Genomic DNA, 25,248 nt, shown 5'->3' with positions numbered 1-25,248 from the left:
TGAGTGTTTCACAAAATTATGATATAGTTTATATTATTATGTATTATATACATTATTATTTATAAGTTATTATTATTAACATGGTGTTAATAAAATATATTCTTTATTTGTGCTGAAATGAATCACACCATTTACGCTAAGTTGATAACATAATGCATAATTTATAATAATAATAACAATGCACCCTTAGAAATTGGAGGAATATCCTTGGGGAACGCAGAACTCAGAACCAGCAAAGGAACGACTCAAAACAAACCAAACAACGTGTAAACTCAGAACCAGAAGGCCACTGCTGACCCCTGCTGGCCAAAGGAGGGACACGACAACATGACGCTCCCAAACCCTCATTCCCAGTTTTGATCCTAATCCGAAGCAGCTTTCTCCTGACCTTTGACCTCTGACCTCTGACCCGAGCAGTCCTGGTGGAATCAGGATGAGTTCAGCTGTCGCCGGAGATCCAACACCTGCCTCTCCATGTGATTGACGTCTCCGGAAAGGTGTCTGCGTATCACAAACGCATTGGTCAAACAGGTGAGGGTTAAACCGTGTGGGGGTTTCACCTGTGTACTTTTATTTTGAAACACAGGGAAACCGTGTGCTTGAATATTCATCTCATGATTTATTACGAACAATAAAGGACTATTAAAAAATATATATATCGATTTTTGTTTACATAATTATCAAATGAAAGGAATACTAAACTGATACAGAACCAGCGTTCTATCATTATGTGATCCACTCATAATCATCGATGGATTCCCAGTACCCTTCTCCTCCAAAGTCAAGAGCCTCTGCGTCATCCTGGACAACACCCTCTCATTCGCACCCCATATTCACAACATCACCCAGACTGCATTCTTCCACCTCCGCAACATCGCCAGACTCCGCCCATCACTGACCCAATCCAGCACTGAAATCCTAGTTCACTCATTTGTCACATCACGCTTAGACTACTGCAACGCCCTCCTCAGCGGACTCCCCACCAAACTCATCAACAAACTGCAGATCATTCACAACTCAGCCGCCCGGATCATCAACCGCACCAAATCATCTGACCACATCACCCCTGTCCTCATCCAACTTCACTGGCTCCCAGTACACTAGCATCCAATACAAAACCCTACTCCTCACCTACAAAGCTCTCCACAACCTAGCCCCCAGTTACCTCTGAGACCTCCTCCAAGAATACACTCCCTCCCGCTCCCTCCGCTCAACCTCTGCTGGACTACTATGTATCCCCACATCACGACTCACTACAATGGGTGCCCGGTCATTCAGCTGTTCAGCACCCAGGCTCTGGAACTCCCTCCCCCCACACATAAAACAGTCAGACACCCTTACAACCTTCAAGTCACAACTCAAAACTCACCTGTTCAAACTCGCACACAACGTCTAACGTGATTGTTTGTTTGTTTTGTCTTGTTTTTGTTTTATTTATTTTTTATTTATTATGTTTATTTATTTATTTATTTTTTCCACAATTTTTTTTTTTTTTTTTAAACGATTTATGATGACTATATGCTCTGTAAGGTGACCTTGGGTGTCTTGAAAGGCGCCTCTAAATTAAATGTATTATTATTATTATTATTATTATAATAAAATCGCTATAATAATATTAAAAAAATAATAATCTCCCCTCAATCTAACCCAGTCTTCCCTTGGCCCAGCTGTCCTCCTTACATTTCTACTGACCTGACGTCAAATGACGCGTTTAGCGTCAGGTCAGTAGAACGTTGCTTGCCTGCTAGAAGGGCCGAGGACTACAAACCACTGGTTCTGCAAATTTGTAAGCCCACCAATAAGGAATGTAAATGATCAGGACGGGATGTAAACACAATGTCCGCCATGTTTCTTCACCGCTTAGCTAGAAGAGAACTCGACACAAACCTCCGACCATGGCAGAAGCAAATTTCCAATGGGAAACAGCCGAAGTGGAGACCCGTGTATTGATTCTCGGCCAAGGTGGAGAAGGAATTGGGGGAACAAACGTTGGCTCTGACTCTCTGAAGTCCAGATTCAACTGCAACTTCAGATCCATGTGGAAGGACCAGAGACATTGGAGAACCCGACTCATTTGTTTATTAATAATATCATCTAAAACGACTGCGTCGGGTTCTTCCAAATCAATCTGAAGTACACAGAACCGCGACATGGAGGTGAAAGGGATTGTAGCTGGGCTCCGGCGGGAGACAATCGCAGGCCACCATCCCTTTCTCCTCCATGTCGTGGTTCGCAGTTCCACATCAATCTGGAGTTGCAGTTCAATCTGGACTTCAGAGAGTCAAAGCCAACGATTCTTCCCGGAATTCTTTTCCACCATGGCAGAGAATAAATTCACGGGTCTTATTTTGCAAACCCGCACCCAACCAGTCCTGCTATAAATTTATACCGACACCCGACCCGCACCCGAAGGAAATTAGACACATTAGGGAGGGTTTTAGTTTACTCCTCTGCTCCTTAATAACATCTCCAGTACCGCTCGCAATCGCAAAATCCGTGACCGACCCGCGTTGTTCAGGTGTCCGACCCGACCAGCACCCGTTTCCGAGACAGTACCTACATAATTTTCCCCCCGTTTCATCGAAATTATGCGGTTCACCCGTCGGGTACCCGAACCCGTGCAGGACTCTGGCAGAGATGCCCCCCACTACGACTCTTTACTTGTTGTGGAAGTACCAGAGACGTCCGAGAACTTAATTCACAATATCATCTGGAGGCGCACACAGCACCTCCAAACATAAACATTATATAATTTAGATATAGAGCTCCAGGAGTCCGCAAACGGCAACAATCACTTCTCCTCCATGTTACGTCCCTCAGGGAGTGATCGCCGATGGGCTGTTATGTTACGTTCCTCAGGGAGTGAACGCTGATTGGCTGTTATGTTACGTTCCTCAGGGAGTGAACGCTGATTGGCTGTTATGTTACGTTCTCAGGGAGTGAACGCTGATTGGCTGTTATGTTACGTCCCTCAGGAAGTGATTGCTGATTGGCTGTTATGTTACGTCCCTCAGGGAGTGAACGCTGATTGGCTGTTATGTTTGGTCCCTCAGGGAGTGAACGTTGATTGGTATTGTGGGAGTTGTCGTCTTCAATCCGCAAGCGCCAGAAATTCACTGTCTGCCTTTTCTCAGTCAAGGAGGCATAACATTCTAAACTCATCTTACTATTCGACTAAATATACAACCAACTTTCAATACAGATTCATGTCTCCACCGGTGAAGTATTCCTTTAAATACAAATTAGGTATTGATTTATAACCTTTTTTGAGCAAACGCCCCCACCCCCCCCCCAGCAATATATTGTTGTTTCTCTTTCTTCGGACAAATGTACTTATTGTAAGTCGCTTTGGAAGAACACCCTACATGCTAATTTAACTATACTATGCAGTATTATGACCTGTAATTGCAATGTAAATGTATAGTATGTACTAGTGTTATGACCAGTAAATGTTATTTAAATGTATTTTATGTAGTGTTATTACCTGTAGTAGGCCTGAGCCTTGTTCAGCTGACAGTGGAGACGTCTCACAATGGCCTCGTACCGTCTGTGTTGGATCTAGTGACACATTGGAGACATGGTGACGCGCAACTCACGCTTAAGCGTCTTTGGGACCGGCAATTCACTGTCTAACCCCTACCTGCTCCTTAATGACCTGTCTCTGTACAGTCTAACCCCTACCTGGTTCTTAAGTACATGCATCTGTTGTATTCACTGTCTAACCCCTACACCCCTACCTGCTCCTTAATGATCTGAATCTGTACAGTCTAACCCCCACCTGCTTCTTAAGTGCATGTATCGTTATTTACTGTCTAACCCCTACCTTCTCCTTAATGACATGTCTCTGTACTGTCTAACCCCTACCGGCTCTGTAATGGCCTGTCTGTGTATTCAATATCTAACCCCTACCTGCTCCTTAACCCTATGTATCTGCAGTGGTTGCAGTGAAGCTGATATACCTTTATTTCTTTCCTTATTTGGGCGTGGGCGTCGTTCTCCTGCCGGAGCTCCTCCCTCTTCTGGGCGGTGGCCTTCCTCAGAGCAACCAACTGCTGCTTCAGTTGGTCCTTCCCCGTCTGTGAGAGCAGAACATGGTCACTAATCACTTCATTACATGTATTTAATCACTTAATCACGTTTATTTGTTATACATGTAATCATGTATTTTACCCCTTAATCCAGGGGTGTCCAAACTACAGCCCGCGGCCCGCCCACTGTTTATTCCAAAAAATTATTAAAGGTCCCATGGCATGAACATCTCACTTTATGAGGTTTTCTAACATTAATATGAGTTCCCCTAGCCTGCCTATCATCCCTCAGGGGCTAAAACTTGCGTTCGGCGTAAAACAAGCACTAGGTATCTTGCTCGCCTTTGACAAAGTAGAAGCTCAGGCGTGTAGATATGGAAAGTGGCCAGAACCAGAGACGTCGGAGAACCCGACACAGTCGTTTGTGATTCATAATATCGTCTGGAGGCGCACACAACTTTTGGCCATGATAATATGTATTATATGATATAGATATCTATGTATTATATGATATCTACATATAGAGCTCCAGGACTGTAACGCAAGTGTTGCACACTTTGTTATTTGGATAACCGTTCTGCTGTTGGTGTTATGGCGCATAACACGTCAGACTCTCGTCTCTGGTATTATAACGCAACACGTAGTGGGGGTTATCTCAGCCATGGTTGAGAAGGAATTGGGGGAAAGGAACTTTGGCTTTGACTCCCTGAAGTACATGAACCACGACATGGAGGAGAAAGGGATTGTGGCCCGCGATTGTCTCCCGCTGCCGAGGCGGTGGTCCCTCGGCAGCGGGACTCCGGCGGGAGACAACGCGGTCCACAATCGCGGGCAACAATCTTTCTCCTCCATGCCGTGGTTCAGTCTACTACAGATTGATGTGGACGTGGAAGAACCAGAGACGTCGGCGAACCCGTGTGTGATCCCTGTCTCTAGTGTTTTGTGTGCTTTGACCGGCAGTTGGTCTGCTAATAGGTCGGAATGAAGCGGCCACGATTATTGACAGGATGGGTACTTTATTCTACAAGACTCGTTCGTTTCTTCACTAGACACAGACACACACAAGCTACCGCACGCTCTCCTCGCTCGTCCACTCACTCGCTGACGACACTCACACACACACTGCCATTCTCTCGCACACACATACGCTACTCGTAACACTGTGCCTCGTTATTGCGAATCAGACGTTCATGTTTTTTCCCATCTATTTGAAAGTTAGGCTATTAAACATGTTGCATTCTATACGGCCTGATAATGTCATTATTTAAGCTACATAGCGATAATAGGATATTTGACAGAATACGAAACCTATGCAGGTCAATTTGACCGGCACTGTTTTTTTCTAGCGAGAACGAGAGTTAATGCTACCAAACTATTCAAATTACTATTATTTATTTGACATTAATATTTCCAAATACGTAAGCCTAAACCACAAAACTAGTTGAGGGGTTATGCCTACCTGCAAGCATCCTTCAACTGCAATCTTTGGTTATTTATTTATTCATTTTGCTATACTTTAGTAGTATTCTTTCTGTTCAGTGTTCCAAATTCTTTGTTATTAAATGGTACATTAAGTTAATTGTTATATAAGTGTTGATTAAATAAAATGCTTTTTAAAAATGTCGTGGGATGTATCGAACCGTGGGCCAAAAATTGTTATACAAACCGAATCGTGAGTTGGTGTATCGTTACAGCCCTACTATGTATAATATGATATTATTTAGATATAGAGCACCAGGACTGTAATAATAACATCTTGTGGCAACCCGTCTCTGGCACAGCGCCCCTTGAGGAGGCGGTGTACCACAGAGTTTCAACAGATGGCGCCAGTAAGAGCATTGGTGCCAATCATTGAACTACGGAACACCTGAGGAGCAGGTGGGGAATCATGCTTTAAAAAGCATGCTTCCACACTCATTCAGGGCTCTCCTGGTTTGTGTGTGAGGAGAGACCAGTCTCCGTGGGTGATGTGATTCCACCTGGAGGAACAAAACTGTGGATTCCTCCAAAGCTGGGTTTTGTTTGGTTTGATAGATACATAATTTATGTTTGAATAGAAGTATCATTTTGGCTTTAAGTAATCTCCAGTTCGTGTGCTGATTGGAAGGAGGCGGATCACTCACCAAGCCGGGTTACCACATATGGTGGAGGATGCGTGCAATTCGACCAATTTACGGACCATTTTTTAAGTGAACGCCCGACTTCCAATGGAGGCAGCTCGACCAAGTTTCAGGTTTTCCTTTTTAATGTGGTTTTTCAGTGGACGCCCGAACCCCGATGGGGTTCCCCCGAGCCCCAACGGAGCTGCAGCTGCCACCCAGAGAGAAACTGAACTCCTCCTCTTCCAAGAGGCGGTCCAACGGCTCGAGCAGGGGACCACGCTCAACGAGAAGACCAAGCAGATCCAGGAAAGGCCAGAGGAGAAGGGCACCCTGAACGGGGAGATCCAGGACCTCAAGGACATGCTGGAGGTTAAGGAGCGCAAGGTCGATGACCTACAGAACAGGATGGAGAACCTGCAGGAACAGCTTCGGGACAAGGAGAAGCAGATGGGCAGCCTGAAATGGAGGGTCAAGTCGCTTCAGGTGGACACCTCCAACAGACACCGCCCTCACCACGTTGGAGGAACCCCTCACTGAGAAGGAGCGTATAATCCAGCGGTGGAAGGAGCAAAGTTTCCAGGATGACCAGGAGAAAGGTGAGGAGCTGGTGGCCACCAGGACTACCCTGGAGAGGATGAAGGTGGAGCACAAGATGGCCCTGGAGGAGACAGCCGCCAGACACAAGGCCCACAGCATGGACTGGTTCCGGGAGAGGGAGACGCTCAAGGCCCAGCTGTTGGGTTTGATGAAGGAGCTGGAAGAGAACCGGCAGGTCGCCCAACAGCTGACCTTCAACATTGGTCCCCAGCCCCAGCCAATTGAGACTCGTCAGGACAGACGGGGAGCAGCTCCACCTCGACGGGCAGCCCAGCCGAGGCGACGTGTCCGAGAGGTGGAGAGGCGGGATCGCATCCGTCAGTTCAAAGAGAGGGAGGAACGGGAGGACCAGATCCGCAAGAGGAACTGGCTGGAGGTGGAGAATCGGCGTCTGGACGCCGACTGCGTGGAGCTGCAGCGCATCAGGTTGGAGCGCCGGCGTGAACGGTGTGTGAGCGGGTCGAGCTGCGCCGGCAGCAGAAGCAGCTACGCTTCCGGCAGGACTACCGCTCCGGCAAGAGGTCCTACAGGTTCCACGGGGGACACCGGCCGGGGCGGACCAACGCCAACACCCTATCCAGCCGCGACGCGGGTTGCTGGTCAGTCAGAGGTGCCCCAAGCCTTCATCAAAGGGTGGAGGAGTGTGGCAACCCGTCTCTGGCACAGCGCCCCTTGAGGCCCAGGGGGCAGGTTGTGGAGGTGGTGTACCACAGATTTTCAACAGATGGCGCCAGTAAGAGCATTGGTGCCAATCATTGAAATGCGGAGCACCTGAGGAGCAGGTGGGGAAGCATGCTTCCACAATCATTCAGGGCTCTCCTGGTTCACCTGTGAGGAGAGACCAGTCTCCGTGGGTGACGTGATTTCACCCGGAGGAACAAGACTGTGGATTCCTCCAACGCTGGGTTTTGTTTGGTTTGATAGTAAAATAATTTATGTTTGAATAAAAGTGCCATTTTGGCTTTAAGCTCCAGTTCATGTGCTGATTGGAATGAGGCGGCTCACTCACCAAGCCGGGTTGCCCCAATCTGTGTGCCTCACCATTGCGATACATCCACTGTAAACAGAGCGCATAGTACCGTGGCCGCAAGCTGCTCAGGGCCACACCCCCACCCTCCTCCTTGACTCGCCTCTCTCCTCCTCATTTGCATTAAAGCTACAGACACTGAAATGGCACATTTGGGGATAGCTCAATGTGCGACGGGCTCGTAGTGGCTGTCTGTAATTCTGCACCCCGGGCGGAATCGGGAACGTCTTAAAATACTGTGTTAGGGGCCCAATAATATCTATATTAAAGCATCCATAAAGTCGCACATCATGCCATGGGACCTTCTATATAAAAAAAAAAGCTTTACAAGTAAAGTTAGAGTAAGATAGACAGGAAGGTATGGGAGAGAGAATGGAAAACATGCAGCAAAGAACCCGACCAGGCATTGAACCAGCTGCGTTAAGCAAGCCATTCTCCGAAAGGAATTCATGGTAGAGACAGCAAGTCAGTCTTATGTCCAGAAAACAAAAGCAAATTTCAAAACATGCGTTTATCATGCATAACTTGCCCCTTAGAATTCATTGACGAATTAGTGGCCCGCAAGTCAGTTTTAAAAAATGTAAGTGGCCCTTGAGCCAAAAAGTTTGCCATCCCCTGTCTTAATCCCTCGTATTCAATACCTTAATCACATGTCATCGAGATGAATAGGCCTGTTTATAGTCCTCCGTAAAGTGCTGTACGTAGACACGGAGAGCCCTATCCGTAGCTTACGTGCGCATCCAATATTTTCTATCGACCGAGACGGCAAGGGCTATGATTGGTCCTCTAACAAAATCATTTCCAGAATCACTTCTCCGGTTTGAGTTTGCACCTTATTTACTTTTTACATTGTTTACTTTGCACATTAAGGACCATTAAAACACCAAATAAGATTCGAAAAGCTTTGGAAGTTTATTTACAACACTATTTAAATGGTTTGTAGTCAACATATAAGATTGACCAGGCGTCGAATTGCATTGCGTATCCAACATCCCGACGGAGAACTTCAAATGCTCGAGGGGTCTCCGTAGTTACGCCTCGTGCCCTCTGCATCCGTCCGTTGACGGACAACTTTTTTGGCAGCGACGGATCCATCATCCAATCAGATCGCATATGCAAATTTAAACACTGTGGCACTACTTGGGCTCTGACGACCCTGGAAGGCTCCCCTATCCGTCAGCCACGCCTTCCGACGTCCTTTGACGGACGGTGCAGTGGGCACGAGGCGTTATGGAGTCCGATTACGGATTCGGAGTCGGAGTATACTTTGTCCTGAACCCAAACCTTCCCCCTTTCCCTCTACTACCTTGGCCTCCTGCACGACCCTCCCGTTGGGGTCCTCCAGGTCTCTCCTCTGCTTCTCCCTCTTCTCCCTCAGCTCCCTGACCCTCCTCCTCTGCTCCTCCAGCGCCTGGTGCTCTCTCGCTGCTCCTCGGCGAGCGCCACCGCCGCCCGGTGCTCCTTCATCTTCACGCGATGCACGTCAATCCCGGCTAGCGCTAAGCGGGCGCGCTCCCGTTCCTCGTCCACGCGGAGCCGCAGCGCCGACGTGTGGCTGTTTGCGGTACTGCAGCTCGACCACAGCGCCTCGGCCCAGCGCCGCTCCCGGCAAATGGTTGTTCGAGGTCCTCGTCCAGGATGAGGGTCCGACGTGTGGCAGCTCGTAGCTCCAGGGCGGAGCGCTCGCTGCGCGTATCGGCATCGTGCAGAACGGCCTGGAGAAGGAGGATGGAGATGGAGGGTCTTCTCTGTCGTTGGTTCCACACATCGGCTTTTTGTTTTGCAACACACACAGTCAGTCAGTGACTGACTGACGCACTCACACAAGCACTAACTCACTCACACACACACACGGAAACACACATACAGGCTGTACTTGCCTGTACTTGATTCAATATTAGTAGATGTGTTGATAGAAAGTTCCCTTTCTCTCTCTTTGGTCTATACGTCAGTCAGTCAGTCGGTCTCTCACTCTCTCTCCCCCTCTCTCTCTATGTAATAATAAAATATTCCAGAGAAAATAAGAGAAGTGGTTCCCTGTTCAAATGGGGGCCTTCAAAAGGCCCACATTTGATGTTTTTAAACATCAATAGCGCTGGGATATGGGCGTGACATAAAAATAATAATACCTACAATAACAATAGGTAATATCCACTGATAACAATATACATCCAACTAACTGTGATTTTGATTTAAGCGGAAATGGCAAAGAGGCCATGTTTGTATTGTTGAACTTATCTTCAAACCCATAAGACCTTATAAGGTGTTGTCCAGTATGTGGAGAAGAAACGATGTATAACTGGTGTTAGCTTGAAACATGTGGTCAAGATGAAGCACAGACTTAAATAAAGTATATCACAGGTTACCTGAAGAGAGCTGAGCTGGTCTAGTTTCTCCTGCAGGGCCGCCATATTGGCATAGCCTTGGTGGCTGACCTCCTCTACCGCTTTGGTCAAAGAAAAAACAGCCATCTCCTCGTCTTCTGTGGATTAATTTAACAATTTACACGATTTAGTTCACATTTCACACGGTTTGGCTCACATTTCACAACAGGTCGTTCAGTTTTGCCCCAATAAAGGTTCCGGTCAGTTAGAGCTATTGAACTGAATCATAATTTTTTCATACTTAAAGTCTAACTTTTTTTATTTGGCGTTAAACCCGAAATAGTTGAAACGAGAGAAAGTGCAGCTTGTCGATGCTCGAATTTTCTGTAGAGATACGCGAACTATCAGAACTTCAACCGTTAATTTCTTGTGCCGTCACGTGACCACAATTCCTGCGCGTGTTTGTTCTTATTTACATACAACGGAAAGTAATGGCATGAAACGGGATGCAATCAATAATTATGAATAAATAATAATACCTTTTTTCCTTGACAAGTAATGCGATAACAACACTCGAGTTATTATCGTCAAAAGTCAAGACAAGCGAAAGCAACTACATTACCCAGAGGGCTGTCGTTTACAAAGCGCACATGCGCGTTTATTACGTCACTTCCGGATATCGTCTCACAACACAGGTTCAACGTCGCATCCAGCACCACAACCACAAAAGTCCATATCCGTCCGTTATGTCCATAACATTGTAGCCTATTTATATATGTCCTTCACATAGCTCCATGGCTATCCACATACGGTCGCTGACCCGTCGCTGGGTCGGACTGTCTACTCTGTGGAAGGAACCAACTTCGACTTACCGAAGGGGTGTTTCACCGTGGAGGAGGTCATTCACAACGAGACACGGGGGGGTACTACCCACGTGGGGTCAATCGCGTCCCCTGCACACTGACCTGGGGGACCTGTACGGGAACCCATCGGTGCAGATACACTTTGAGCGGTTGATGGAGGAGCACGCGGTTTTGGCCAATCAGCTGCAGGAGTCGTGCCTCAGCGACGCAGAGAGGCGGGGCCTCAACAAGAGACAGTTAGACCTGAGGCCCCTTGTTGAGCTGCATGAGAAGATCCGAGGGGCCCTCACAGACCTGGAAGACGTGTTGTCTCTGATGCATGGTGAGTGAGCGTGTGTGTGCGTGCGTGTGTCATACCAATCTGACCTTTAAAATTGGCTGACATTTTTTAATATATAAATTAGTTTTTTAATTCTTTAACATTCTATATATTTTTTTATACTCATTTTGTTTTTGTTTTAAAAAAACATTAAAAAAAAACACCTCTACCCCAATTTCGTTGCACTTTGTGCAATGACAATAAAGAGATTCTGATTCTGATTCTGTATCGGGGATGTGTTTAAAGGGTGTGTGTATGTGATGTGTTTATAAGATGAATTGTAGGTCTGTTCATAAGATGTTTTGTATGTGCGTATTATGTTTATAAGATGTCTTATTTGTGTTTGATGTGTTTATAAGATGTTGTGGATGATGTGTTGTGTGTGTGTGTGTGTGTGTGTGTGTGTGTGTGTGTGTGTGTGTGATGTTTACAAGATGTCTTGTGTCTGTGTTGGTGTGTGCTATGTTTATAAGATGTTTTGTGTGTGTGTGTGTGTGTGTGTGCGATGTGTTTATAACATGTATTGTAAGAACAGCTTTATTTTACCCATGATTCTGTGGTGCCGGTGTTTACTTCAGGCACGGTGGGTACGGTTGATGAAGATGTTGTGTTTGTGTGTGTGTTTATAAGATGTTGTGTGTGTGTGTGTGTGTTTATAAGATGTTGTGTGTGTGTGTGAAGTGTTTATATACGTGTGTTTGCGTTCGTGTGTGTGATTTTTTTATAATATGTCTTGTGTTATATTTCCTGTAGGCATGGTGGGTACGACTGAGGAAGACCTTCAGATGACCCAGCTGTTGAAAGACGAAGAGGTGCAGATCTCTAACCGGATCGACGCCTTAAAAAGAGACGTGCGTCTTTCCGAATTTCCGTCTCAATACCGTCACCTGATCGGAACGCTCAGTGAACGTTAAAGATCCCATTGCACGCTTTTTTAGGGTTAATAATTGCATGGACTACTAGAATAAGGTTACATGCCTGTATGTTTGAAATACCCCTTATTATTCTCAGTGTTTATTTCTGCAAACCCAATTCAGCGTCTATCAAAAGCGGTATGTTTTTATCATGTTGCTTTAAGGCCCGCCTCCCCAGTAGCCCCTTCTGCTGTGATTGGTCAGCAAACCCACTGCACACTACGACACTGCACTGTTTCACGCACTTATTGAGGTGCGTTCTCTCCGGGTGCGAAACTCCCCCCGGCTCAGACATCGATTGTTATAGCTCAGCAGACGTAAAACGTTCATTTCTATTTTTTTCTCCAGTTGATCACAGGGCTCCTGCCATGTGACCCGCTGGACTCCAGTGATGTCATCTTAGAAGTGGTGGCCGGCCGCACCACAGGGGGTAAGGGTTACGTTCTTCGTTAGGGCGGTGCAATGAATTTAACTAGAGTTTTCTCAACCTCTAGTTGTAATTAAACCCATACCAATTATGTGGGAACCCCAGTCAATAATGTGCAATTTCTGAGCGCATAATATAATAACATTTTGCCTATAATATTACAATGTAGAACATTTGTTCATCCCAAATGACTCTTAAAAGCAGTGCCACCATTTAAATATTTTTTAACCATTCAGCGAACAAAAGGCAACAGGCTGATTATCATTTAGGGGGCCACTCAATGACCTGCAGCAGCGTCATCAACACTCCCACTGAAGTGAAGTGAGAAATGCCAACTTTCTACTCCCCATTCACATATAAGGTGCATTTCCTACGGAGAAAATACTACCTCAGGGGTAGTACTATTCAGGAGATTTTCAGGGTACAAATGTCAGGATATATTGTTCACACATACGGCCCATCAGGAGAATATCAGGACTTACACGTGTGTCTGAAATCAGCTAGTGTGTCAGCATTTGAATACATTATAAAGTTAGTCAATTTATGTTAACAGTGGTAACTGTTCAATGGAAAGTGTAATATACTATGCATGCAAATCAATTATTAAATAGCTTTTACTGTTATTCAGAGCTGAAAAGTGTATTGACATTTTAAAAAGCATGGCAACTACTATTGGTTAGTTGAAAATAATAAAAATCATTGAGATTAAACATCTCTTCCAGTGTTCTGGCCAAGACAGGCAGCAGTACACACATAGCATACACACAAAACATAAGAAGTGTAGTCTTGTGGTGGACTCAATAGACATAATGCACCATACTGTGTTATTGAGATGTTTTCGTTCTATGTTATAGGGACTGTATTTGAGTTTCCATCTTAAAGGTGATGCAAATCTTTAGAAAGTTCGCAAAAAAGTAATTAGAATTACGTGCGTTTCCATCAAGTGGTTGGAGCGGGTAACTACCCTAGTTCTGTCTGGAGGTGGCGCTGTAGGCAAAAAATGTATGCCGACAAGTGACTGTAATAAATAAATAAATAAATAAATTAAATGCATTATTATTATTATAATAAATGGTAGAAGTAGAAATAGAAAAGCTGTAACAAATGTAACCAAAAGCGGTTAGTCCGCCAATAGAGAAGAGTAACAACAAACAACAAACATGGAGAGAGGAATTCAGCAGCAATTGGTTTCCCTTGGGCAAGTCATAACTGTTATTTGAGGGAAATTATCATTGGCTATTTTAACTTCATCCGTAGACGAAGAAATAGAGAAATTACAATGTACACAGCGGTAGCAAGGGAAATACGAGGACGAAGTCCAGTGCCTTATGTATGGGAGAGCACAATAGGGTGATGACGTTACACGTCGATGTCGGCAGGGTTGCTATGGCCGGTCGTTATGCGGAAATCTGAAAGACTGTCAGTCCTGTGTGTTCAAAGTTCGCTACGTCACAGCTGTTTCGAAAAGTGTGTTTCCATCTCCCATTTTGCGAATACACTCTCTTTCGCATTTCTCAAAAACCACCTCAAGCGAGCGGATAAACTTTTTTTTTTTTTTTTTTCGAATTACAGGATTTTTATGCGAATTTCGGTGTTTCCATCACCGTTTACTGATTCGATACTTCAAAGTTCGCATAAAACCAAGGAGATGGAAACGCACCTACTGTCTCTTTAAGATCACGTGACTTATTTGACGATATGCTGGTCGGTGCGATGTTTGAATTTAACAGTTTTTATATGACAAAATGAACGACCTGCCGTTGCTTGTCGAGGTGAGAAATTGTCTCTTCCCTTCCTTTATCGCAATTTCTACAGTCTATAGAAAGAACGTCTTACCTGAGAGAGTTTGTCGACGGCGGAGCCGTTATGTTTAAGAACATAACGTCTTACCTGGGCGAGTGTCGCTGCGGTGTGTGCGCTTGCATGTGTATTCTTTCCTGCGCGTGTGTCGATGTTGGAGCCATTATGTTTAAAAACATAACGTCTTAAATTGGCGGGTGTCAGGTGTGTGCGGCGCGTGCGTGTGTGTGTGTGTTCTAACCTAGGCATTTGTCGATGGCGAAGCCGTTATGTTTAAGGGCGAGTGTCACTGCGGTGTGTGCGGTTTCCTACCTTTGCGTGTGTTGATGGCGGAGCCATTACGTTCAAAAACATAAAGTCTTAGCTCGGCGAGTATGTCGCTGCCTTTGTCTTGACGTACGGTGTGTGCACGTGGGTGTGTGCGTGCGTTCGAGTGTGTGCGCTTACATGTATGTGTCGCAGCCTTTGTCTTGAAGTGCGGTGTGTGTGTGTGTGTGTGTGTGTGTGTGTGTATGTGTGTTTCCATGTATGTAATTCACACACCTGAGTAAAGCATATAAACGGAGAGGAGAGCTCAGTCTTCTCTTTAGAAGCAAATGTTATTTTGCGCTACGGACGCTTCATATCCAGGTCAATTCACGCTGTGAGTAAAGAATATAAACGGAGAGGAACTTCTGTAAAGTTGGAAATAAGTTGGCAGATTCTGAGTTTGCGGTACAATAGATCATCAGTGAAACATCGTTTCGACACAATTGAGTGTAGTAACGTAGAGAACCAACATTGTTTTCATCCAAACGAGCCGTCTTTAGCAAATGGTGAATTGAATTGGCTTCTATGAGCTGTCGGCTTTCAGCCGCGAGCTTAGGGACCGTCTGCAAAGTGCAAAACTGAAAACGACCACAATGGTAAAAATTCAATTAAATTCAACCTTTTAGTTTTGAAAAATATATCTTCTTATTTTTGAGATTTTTTTATTTAGCAACAATTTCAATAGCATCGCCATTATTGACTCTAGATCCCCAAAACGTTTTCCATATAGGAATGGGCTCTTTATGGTCTTACTGCAACCTTAAGTTTTGAAAAATATATCTACTTATTTTTAAGGTATTTCATTTTAGCAAAAATGTCAATCAAATTTGTTTTTTTGAATAAAATAATGGTTTTAAAGATTATACTATTAATATGTTCAATCTAGGGATGCAAATTATCGAGTAATTCATTAATCGATGGTTGTTGCATCTTATCGATCGATGATCGATTAATTGATAAGCGGCAATTCTTCTGAGAAGCTGAATTTCCTTCTGAATGTGACACATTTAGGTGGTAATTCAACGAAGTCGTTTAGTTGTTGTACTTTAAAATACATTTACATTTAGGGCATTTAGCAGACGCTTTTATCCAAAGCGACTTACAAGTACATTTGTCAAAAATACTACAAAAGAAATCGTTCCCTATTCCCTATATAGTGTACATGATATAGTGTACTATATAGGGAATAAGAATTCGGACACTACGCTGAACATTTCTAAGTCATTTGCGTCAGTAAATGCGCCGGGTATTTGTATGACGCAGACAGATGCGCCCACATCAAGTAAACAAACCGGGCACTCACGACGAAAGCTGGAGGTTGTATTGATGTTGAATGTTACATTTCCTTGTTTAATTAATTTTGAATGTTAAATATTCTATGTTAAATCCCAAATAAATTGTTGACATTTCTAAACGAATGCCGGAGACTCCATCATTAAATGTATTTTTCGCGGTTATTCGGCTTCTTCTTCTCCCCTGGAAAAATACAACCGCATTGCATTGTGGTATACGGGAGTAACATGTAGGGAACATCGTATGTACCCTATTTTAAGTCCACTATATAGTGCCCTATATGGTGGACCACTGAGAATTCGAACACCCTAGAAAATGGCGTGCATCCTATTTAGTGCACTACATCCATGATAGGGAACGATTTCGAACACAGCTAGTGTCCCGCTTTTCGTTTGTCTTGTTCTGCTTCGCTTGTGTTCCCGCGTGTGCGTCAAGTACGTCTGGCGTCAAGCGCGCCCTCTGGTGGACGGTTGGGGAATTACGGGTTAAAAATGCGATTAATTGCAAGTAATTTATTTTAATCGAGTGATCTCTTATCGACAATTAATCGATAATCGATTAATTGTTTGCATCCCTAGAATCTCTCCATATTTCCCCTGCTCATTACTGTGCACAAATGTACTGTACGTACACCCTTCTGTTGCTGGCAAACATAGAAACATCCCTGCAGGGTGCACTTTGCGAGCACACAAAAAAATTGCAAGCGGGAAAAAAACATTTCACCTCCGCTGCTGCAACTCCATCCTAGGAGAAACACTGGTGCACTTGTGTGCAGTGTGTTTGTGCATGTACGTGCTTGCGGTGTATGTATGCGTTCGGGCGTGCTGTGTGATTTGTAGGCTGCTTGGCACATGAGCAACCTCAGTTACTGGTGCGACAGGCCTGCTATTATAGTAGTACTATTTTGATCGTGATTTCTATTTTTGTGTCAAACGATCTCCAAACTAATATAATCGAGTTGAAAACTTATTTTTGTTGGAAACATATTTGTAAATTATTTTCCATTTAAACATTTTCTATTTGAACATGCAATGCATCATGGGTAATAATAATACACACTCAAATGAATATTTTGGTTGTGCGTTCACACCAGGGGACATCTGCCAGCAGTTCACCAGAGAGATGTTTGACCTTTACCAGGGCTACGCCCTATATAGGAACTGGGCCTTTGACCTCCTGAACTACACCCATGCGGAGCACGGTAAGACGCCCACCCCTAGCCCCCCCGCTCTGCCCACCCGCCAGACAAGGGGCACTTTTATGTACAAAATAAAAGTTTGGAAAGTTTTTAGCCCAAACACTTCTGTTTTGGGACTCTGTCTCTCTCTCTCTCTCTCTCTCTGTCTCTCTCTCTCTGTCTGTCAGTCTGTCTCTGACTCTCTCTGACTCTGTCTCTGTCTCTCAGCATTAAAAATGCTCACCGCGTTAGCTAAATTATTGGTTGAAATGGAGTTAAAATGAACATTGTGATATCTGACTTTATTTAAAGCACCAACCCATTTTTCTTGCCAGTTCAAACACCTTCAAGCCCTTTTTCTCAGTTTCCCCCTAGTTAGTTGAGTTAGTATTCACCAGATCTCGAGTATTTTCAGCAGTATATATTTATTTTAAACATGTTTATAAGATGTGTGTGTGAGTTTGATTTGTTTATAAGGTGTGTGTGTGTGTGTGTGTGTGTGTGTGTGTGTGTGTGTGTGTGTGTGTGTGTGTGTGTGTGTGTTTGTGTGATGTGTTTTATGCGATTTTCTGTGTGCGTGTGTGATGTAATTAATAAGATGTCTTGTGTGTGTGATGTGTTTTATAAGATGTGTGTGTGTGTTTGATTTGTTTATAAGGTGTGTGTGTGTGTGTGTGTGTGTGTGTGTGTGTGTGTGTGTGTGTGTGTGTGTGTGTGTGTGTGTGTGTGTGTGTGTGTGTGTGTGTGTGTGTGTGTGTGTGTGTGTGTGTGATATGTTTTATAAGATATCCTGTGTGTGTGTGATGTGTTTTATAAGATGTGTGTTTGATTTGTTTATAAGGTGTGTGTGTGTGTGTGATATGTTTTATAAGATATCCTGTGTGTGTGTGTGTGTGATGTGTTTGATAAGATGTGTGTGTGTGTTTCATGTGTTTAGAAGATGTCTCGTGTGTGTGATATGTTTTATAAGATGTATGTGTGTGTGATGTGTTTATAAGATGTCTAGTATGTTTAGTATATTTCTGTTAAACTAACCCCCCTCCCCCTCCCCCCCCCAACCTCAGGGGGTCTCCACCACGCGGTGGTCCAGATCCGGGGGGACGAGGTCTACCGGCACCTGAAGAACGAGGGGGGCACCCACAGGGTGCAGAGGATCCCCGAGGTGGGCCTCTCGTCCCGCATGCAGCGCATCCACACAGGCACCATGGCCGTCATCGTGCTGCCCCAGCCCTTGGAGGTACGAGACCCCCTGTGGGGGTCCCCTGCAGGACCCCCCCTCTGATCGGCTGGGTGTTAAAGGTCCCAGGGCATGCTGCTTTATGGAGGCTTATATATAGGTGTTAGTGGGCCCCTAATACAGTACTTGAAGACGTTAAGGAAATTCAGCCTTGGTGCAGAATTACAGCCCCTACAGGGCGGTCCCACAATGAGCTCTCCACAAACGGGCCGGTTTTAGAGGCGGGTCGAGGAGGAGGGTGGGGGTGTGGCCCTGAGCAGCTTGCGGCCAAGGTACCATGCGCTCTGTTTACAGTGGATGTATCGCAATGGCGAGGCGCACACAGCCTTTGGCCGCGTTCTGTAAATATTCTAGAAATCTCTGGGTGCTCCGGCGGGAGTCCTGGAGCTCTACATCTAAATAATATCATATAGATATCTATATCATATTATATATTATATCACGGCCAAAAGCTGTGTGCGCCTCCAGACGATATTATGAATCTCAAATGACCGCGTGTGGAATTTAAGGCTGTGTAATAGTCATAGTAAAAAATACAAAAATGACATTTAAAATAATTGAAAGGAACCAATGCAAGCGAAGGTGAACATATACGCTTTTAACCTTGACTTAAATGTAGTCAGGGTGGGAGTAAGTCTCATGAACACAGACAGAGTGGACTCTCCCACTGGTGATGTCACTATCAGAGTTTTAAAGCACAGGCAAAGGGCTGTTAAACCTGGGGGCCCCTTTCAGTCTGCGGCTGTGGTTCTTCCAGTTCCAGCTGAGCATCGACCCCAGGGACCTCCGCGTGGACACCTTCCGCTCTAGCGGCGCCGGCGGCCAGAGCGTCAACACCACGGACAGCGCCGTGCGGATCGTGCACCTCCCCTCCGGTGAGACACACATACGCACACGAGCAAACACACACACACACACACACACAAGCAAACACACACACACACACGGGAGTAAACTCACGCACACACACACGAGTAAACTCACGCAGACACAGGAGTAAACTCATGCACGCACACACACACACGCACATGAGCAAACACACACACACAAACACGAGTTAACTCACGCACACACACACACACACAAGTAAACTCACACACACACACACACACACACACACGCGCACAAGCAAACACACACACACGCACAAGCAAACACACGCACACACACAGGAGTAAACTCATGCACGCACACACACACACGCACACGAGCAAACACACACACACAAACACAAGTTAACTCACACACACACACACACACACACAAGTAAACTCACACACACACACACACACACACACACACACACACACACACACACACACACACACACACACACACACACACACGAGCAAACACACACACACACACACACACGAGCAAACACACACACACGAGCAAACACACACACACACACACACGCGCGCAATCAAACAGGAGCTGTCAAACACAAGCAAACACACACGAGCAGACACACACACACACACACACCTCCCCTCCGGTGAGACGCCGCCATAGGTCGACGAGAGGGAATCGATGCTGCGTAACCACGACGACCGATTTCAAAAGAGTCTTGGCTCTGTCTGTTTTTTCCAAGTTTATCGATTTCATCGGTTACCGCCTTAACCGCCGTAACCGTTCTTCCCCGGTAACCGTTCTTCCCCGGTAACCGTTCTTCCACGGTAACCGTTATTCCCCGGTAACCGTTCTTCCACAGTAACCGTTCTTCCACAGTAACCGTTCTTCCACGGTAACCGTTATTCCCCGGTAACCGTTCTTCCACAGTAACCGTTCTTCCACAGTAACCGTTCTTCCACAGTAACCGTTATTCCCCGGTAACCGTTCTTCCACAGTAACCGTTTTTCCCTGTGTACCGTTTTTCCACGGTTACCATTTTCCAAGATTACCGTTTTTTCCGACAGGCACGGTGGTGGAATGCCAGCAGTCGCGCTCCCAGCTGCAGAACCGTGACACGGCCATGGCCATGCTGAGGGCCCGCCTGCACCAAAGCATCATGGGTAAAGAGACTGAGGAGAGGCACCGCGCACGCAGGAAACAGGTGGGAGGAGTTAAACCACACACACACACACACACACACACACACACACACACACACACACACACACACACACACACACACACACACACACACACACACACACACACACACACACACACACAGACACTCGAGCAAACACACACACTCGAACACACACACACTCGAACACGCACACACAATCGAGCAAACCCACACACACACTCGAGCAAACACGCACGCACACTCGAGCAAACACACTCGATCACACACACACACACACACACACACACACACACACACACACACACACACACACACACACACACACACACACACACACACACACACACACACACACACACACACATACACAGGAGCACACACACACAAGCAAAACTGACGGCGTATTGATCGGAAATCACGATTTCGGCCTCTGCCATTGGGCAGTTTGTGAAAGGTTGCAATTCTTTTAATAAAATAAATGAAAGAAAACAATTATAAAGGGACGTCAGCTTAATTTATAATTATACACATACACAAGGCAAACAAATAAATGTCGTACAATAAAATAAAACTATAAAAAATAAATTGAATTCAAAAGAATCAATGAGGGCGCGCTCACACTAGGCCATCTGTACCGGGGGGGGGAGGGGGGGCAATCGTACTTGAGCACGGTACAGATTGGCTAGTGTGAGTGTGCCCTGAAAGACAAAGATTATAAAAAAAGATCCAATTAATTAATAAATAAAAACTAACAAATGAACTCTAAAGCGCTCAAAAGTTTTTTTGAATATTTTCCCTTGTTCCTTCACAGGTGGGCACGCGCGCCCAGTCGGAGAGGATCCGGTCCTACAACTTCAGCCAGGACCGGGTCACGGACCACAGGACGGGCCACGTCAGCCGGGACCTCAAGGTGAGACCGGCAGAGAGGGTTGGTTCCAGTTGGCTTCTCCAAATCCTAATTTTTTGCCCCAAATTAAGCCCTGTAAATGCCCTGTGTATTTGTGCTACTTTTGTGTTTATTTCATTGCTGTTCGTTCGCTGTCTGCTTACATTTTTCTCAATATTACAAATAATAAACCTATGCATCTTAAAATGAAGGTTTAAAATTGCCGGCCGGTCCTCCAGATTGTTCATGTAGGTTGGGAACCCCTGTTATAAGCCAGGGGTGCCCAACCTGTGGTCCCTGGTCCCCAGGGGGCTGGGGGCAACACCGAGGTGGTCCGCCAAACACTTAGAAGAAGAATGCAGTTTGAATAATGAATTACCCTCTGTTTAAAAGTATATAAGTAGGCCTTATCATGATTGAAATCGAAATGTGTTTCTGTATCATTATGAAACGGGTCGGAAGTATTCAGGTAGAAAAGTTCCAGAATTCCAATGGCATCTTAGAGTACAAATGCTAGTACGCATCATACGCTAATTCTGGGTTTCTATTATGAGGGAGTCCTTGGAAAATGTTCTCTCCTGTAAAAAACAAAAGTGGACAGGGGGGAGTAGTTGTGCAGCACTCTCCTACGTCCTCATCCACGGATTAGGTGCCCTTGAGCAAGGCACCTGAAACCCCCGCCTGCTCCGGGAGTGCCGGTGTGCCCCCGTGTGGGTGGACCTCTGATAAGGTCACTCCCCTGTGTGTGGATGTGTGAGTGTGTGTGTGTTCACCGGCTCCCAGATGGGTCAAAAGCCAAAAAGGGACAATAAAGGATAACTTAACTTAACTTAAGGGGTCCCCGGCCTGGAGAACGTTGAGAACCCCTGTTCTGAGCGAGCCGGTCTGTTGTGATCCTCCAGGAGTTCATGAAGGGAGGCGAGGCGCTGGACGAGCTGGTGCTGGACGTCCTGGAGAACGGGGAGAGAGAGGCGCTGCTGGAGCTGGTGGAGCGAGGGGCGGTGTAGAGCCGCCACTGGGAACACTGGACAGACTGGGAACTACAGCCAAGCAGGTGACTGTGGGAAGAGATTGGGGACTGTGTGTGTGTGTGTGTGTGTGTGTGTGTGTGTGTGTGTGTGTGTGTGTGTGTGTGTGTGTGTGTGTGTGTGTGTGTGTGTGTGTGTGTGTGTGTGTGTGTGTGTGTGTGTGTGTGTGTGTGTGTGTGTGTGTGGACACGCCATTGGATAAACCAATGTGATCTGATTGGATCAGGCCAGGACTTCCAACTCTGATCTGATTGGACCAGGACTACCAAACTCTGATCTGATTGGACCTGGACTAGCAAACTCTGATCTGATTTGAGCAGGACTACCAACTCTGATCTGATTGGACCAGAACTATCAACTCAGATCTTATTGGAGCAGGAATTCAAACTGATCTGATTGGAGCAGGAATTCAAACTTTGATCTGATTGGACCAGACCAGGACTAAATCTCTGATCTAATTGGACCACGACTAACAAACTCTGATCTGATGTGACGAGGACTTCATACTCTGATCTGATTGGACCAGGCCAGGACCTCCAACTCTGATCTGATTAGATCAGGAGTTCCAACTCTCATCTGATTGGCGAGGACCGGGACTACAAACTCAGATCTGATTGGATCAGACTGGTACTTGAAACAATGTATGACCTCATTCTTGTCAATGAATCCGACATTATTGTAAGTTACAGAAACTATTGTGTGTTCAATCATCCAGCTCCTTGAATTATACTGAATGAAAAGCATCAATGCAAGCTCAGCCCTCGTGTTGATTTGACTAAAGGAAATAATTGGATTGACTAAAGGATGTATGTTAATACTGTTTAAAACACTACTGTATAGAAGTTTGGGGTCACCCAGAAAACTCCCTTTTATTCAACCGTTTTCAGCTGTGACAACATAATGGACAAAGGTTTTCTAATCATGTAATATCCTTTTAACACAATTAAACAATGTAGCATTAGAACACAGGAGTGATGGTGTCTTGAAATGGGCCTCTGTACACCTATGTAGATATTCCATGAAAAATCTGCCGTTTTAAGCTAGAATAATAATTTACTACATTAAAAGGAAGACTGTGTTTCTGATTAATTAAATTATACTCATTGAGGAAAAAAAAGTGCTTTTCTTTAAAAAACAAGGACAATTCTAAGTGACCCCAAACTTTTGAACGGTAGAGAAGAGGTACATAACTCTCAGAATCCATATTCATGTCTCACTTTGAAATCTTTACTTGATTTGCAAATAGTCTATTTACTTGATGGCGAGCGTTGTGCAAATAACCAGGGCCCAGTTGTTCAAAAAAGTCCCACATGCGTAAAAGCGCGAGCGCAATTAAGCACTGTTCCTCCACGGAACAAAAAATAGCACTGTCCAATATTCAAAAAATGTTAGGATCATTTACAGGACAAAGCCCAGGGGCCTCATGTACTAAGGTTGCGTACGCACAAAAACGTGGCGTACGTCCTTTTCCACGCTCACGTTCAGATGTACAAAACGTGAAATGACCGTAAAAATGTGCGGTCCCCACGCCAGCTCCAGAGCTGTCGTACGCACGTTTCTACAGCTATTGTTCCTTTGGTGACACTTAGAGGTGACGCTGGGAAACTGGGAAAAAAGGTGAAAACGATGACTCATCAGAGTGATTTGCACATCAGAGACACACTAATGAACAATTAACACATCTTGCAATTATATGGGTGGCTATAAAAGCATGCGCAATGGATGAAGAAAATAGTTTTAAAAATGGCTGCGTTAGCGTTGTTAGAGGACATCGCAAATGGTCAAATCCGAAGGGCGCTGGAGACGCCGGGGCCGACGGAGCAATCCGTGCCCTCTCCTTGCTTGTCTATTCAAAAATAAAAAATGTAAGTTAATAAACACGAGTCAAAGTCTTTAATATCATGGCATCTTTACGCACGACTTATGTGTATTGCAAGCAGCCAATTGTATGACCAGTATAATTACAGCATTTATGACTTCAGCATATTTACCTTGGGGATGATCGGCGTCCCCTTCATGGGCTCCCACCACTCCGGGGAGAGCTGTGTCACCGATCAAAGCGGCCACTCTCAAATCGAAGGGGGAGAGTTCCCCCACTCCCGTCCCCCCACCTGTTGCGGTCACGCTTCGGCGGTGGGCAGAAACCCTCCGCTTCACCTCCACCTTGAGGTCTGACCACTTTTTTTTAATTTCAGAGTGTGTGCGCTGCTGAGACCCCACTGCATTGACGGCCTCGCAAACACACTCCCACTCACTTCTCTTTTGTTTTGCATTTATCCCTGTTGACAGGGTTCCAATAGCATATGCTTGCGCATTTCTACCTCGTGGAGCAAAATCTCGAGCTCAGACTCCGTGAAGTTTCGTTTTTTGCCTCTTTTCATGGTGCCAGGTGATCGGATTAAGAGGTGAATCTCAGGTCCAGAGGCCTATTTAAATGAAATTGCATATTTAAATGAGGGCTTGGACAGGGAGGAGTTTGGCACCTCGGCATGTGCGCTCAATTCCACGTTGATCGAGATGTACAAAAGAAACGTGCTTGGATCCATGCGTTCGCACACTTTGATACATCTGAATTTATTTGTGCGTAAGACAGTTTCTGGGTTTTGGCGTACGCCAAGTTTCAGTATGAAATCCACGCAAGTCTTAGTACATGAGGCCCCAAGGTTGCGTACGCACAAAAACGTGGCGTACGTCCTTTTCCACGCTCATGTTCAGATGTACAAAACGTGAAATGACCGTAAAAATGTGCGGTCCCCACGCCAGCTCCAGAGCTGTCGTACGCACGTTTCTACAGCTATTGTTCCTTTGGCGACACTTAGAGGTGACGCTGGGAAACTGGGAAAAAAGGTGAAAACAATGACTCATCAGAGTGATTTGCA

The 25,248-nt window shown here is 45.4% G+C and overlaps 2 protein-coding genes across 7 annotated transcripts; one reads left to right on the top strand and one right to left on the bottom strand.

Annotated features, from left to right (window-relative positions):
• Positions 1–11,168, bottom strand: LOC130385782 (coiled-coil domain-containing protein 122-like). Of its 5 annotated transcripts, none has more exons than XM_056594472.1 (5): positions 10,951–11,168; positions 10,121–10,236; positions 3,960–4,076; positions 3,485–3,558; positions 1–501 (listed from the first exon to the last, which is right to left on the bottom strand). In XM_056594472.1, exons 1-5 carry the CDS (start codon positions 10,979–10,981, stop codon positions 429–431), a joined length of 411 nt encoding a protein of 136 aa, XP_056450447.1. In that variant the 5' UTR covers positions 10,982–11,168; the 3' UTR covers positions 1–428. The 5 variants fall into 5 exon arrangements, with proteins under 5 accessions (XP_056450447.1, XP_056450450.1, XP_056450451.1 ...); XM_056594475.1 differs by having other exon boundaries at positions 10,701–10,952; XM_056594476.1 differs by lacking the exon at positions 10,951–11,168 and adding an exon at positions 10,618–10,693.
• Positions 10,726–24,737, top strand: mtrf1 (mitochondrial translational release factor 1). Of its 2 annotated transcripts, none has more exons than XM_056594469.1 (10): positions 10,726–11,263; positions 12,014–12,111; positions 12,523–12,604; positions 17,097–17,204; positions 18,245–18,417; positions 19,175–19,292; positions 20,337–20,473; positions 21,267–21,365; positions 22,244–22,395; positions 22,596–24,734. In XM_056594469.1, exons 1-9 carry the CDS (start codon positions 10,873–10,875, stop codon positions 22,346–22,348), a joined length of 1,311 nt encoding a protein of 436 aa, XP_056450444.1. In that variant the 5' UTR covers positions 10,726–10,872; the 3' UTR covers positions 22,349–22,395; positions 22,596–24,734. The 2 variants fall into 2 exon arrangements, with proteins under 2 accessions (XP_056450444.1, XP_056450442.1); XM_056594467.1 differs by having other exon boundaries at positions 10,749–11,263; positions 12,014–12,072; positions 22,596–24,737.
• Positions 24,738–25,248: the final 511 nt, after the last annotated feature.

The sequence above is a fragment of the Gadus chalcogrammus genome, chromosome 7 (genome assembly GCF_026213295.1).
Source record: "Gadus chalcogrammus isolate NIFS_2021 chromosome 7, NIFS_Gcha_1.0, whole genome shotgun sequence".
NCBI lineage: Eukaryota > Metazoa > Chordata > Actinopteri > Gadiformes > Gadidae > Gadus > Gadus chalcogrammus.
This window is presented reverse-complemented; position numbering and strand designations above follow the sequence as displayed.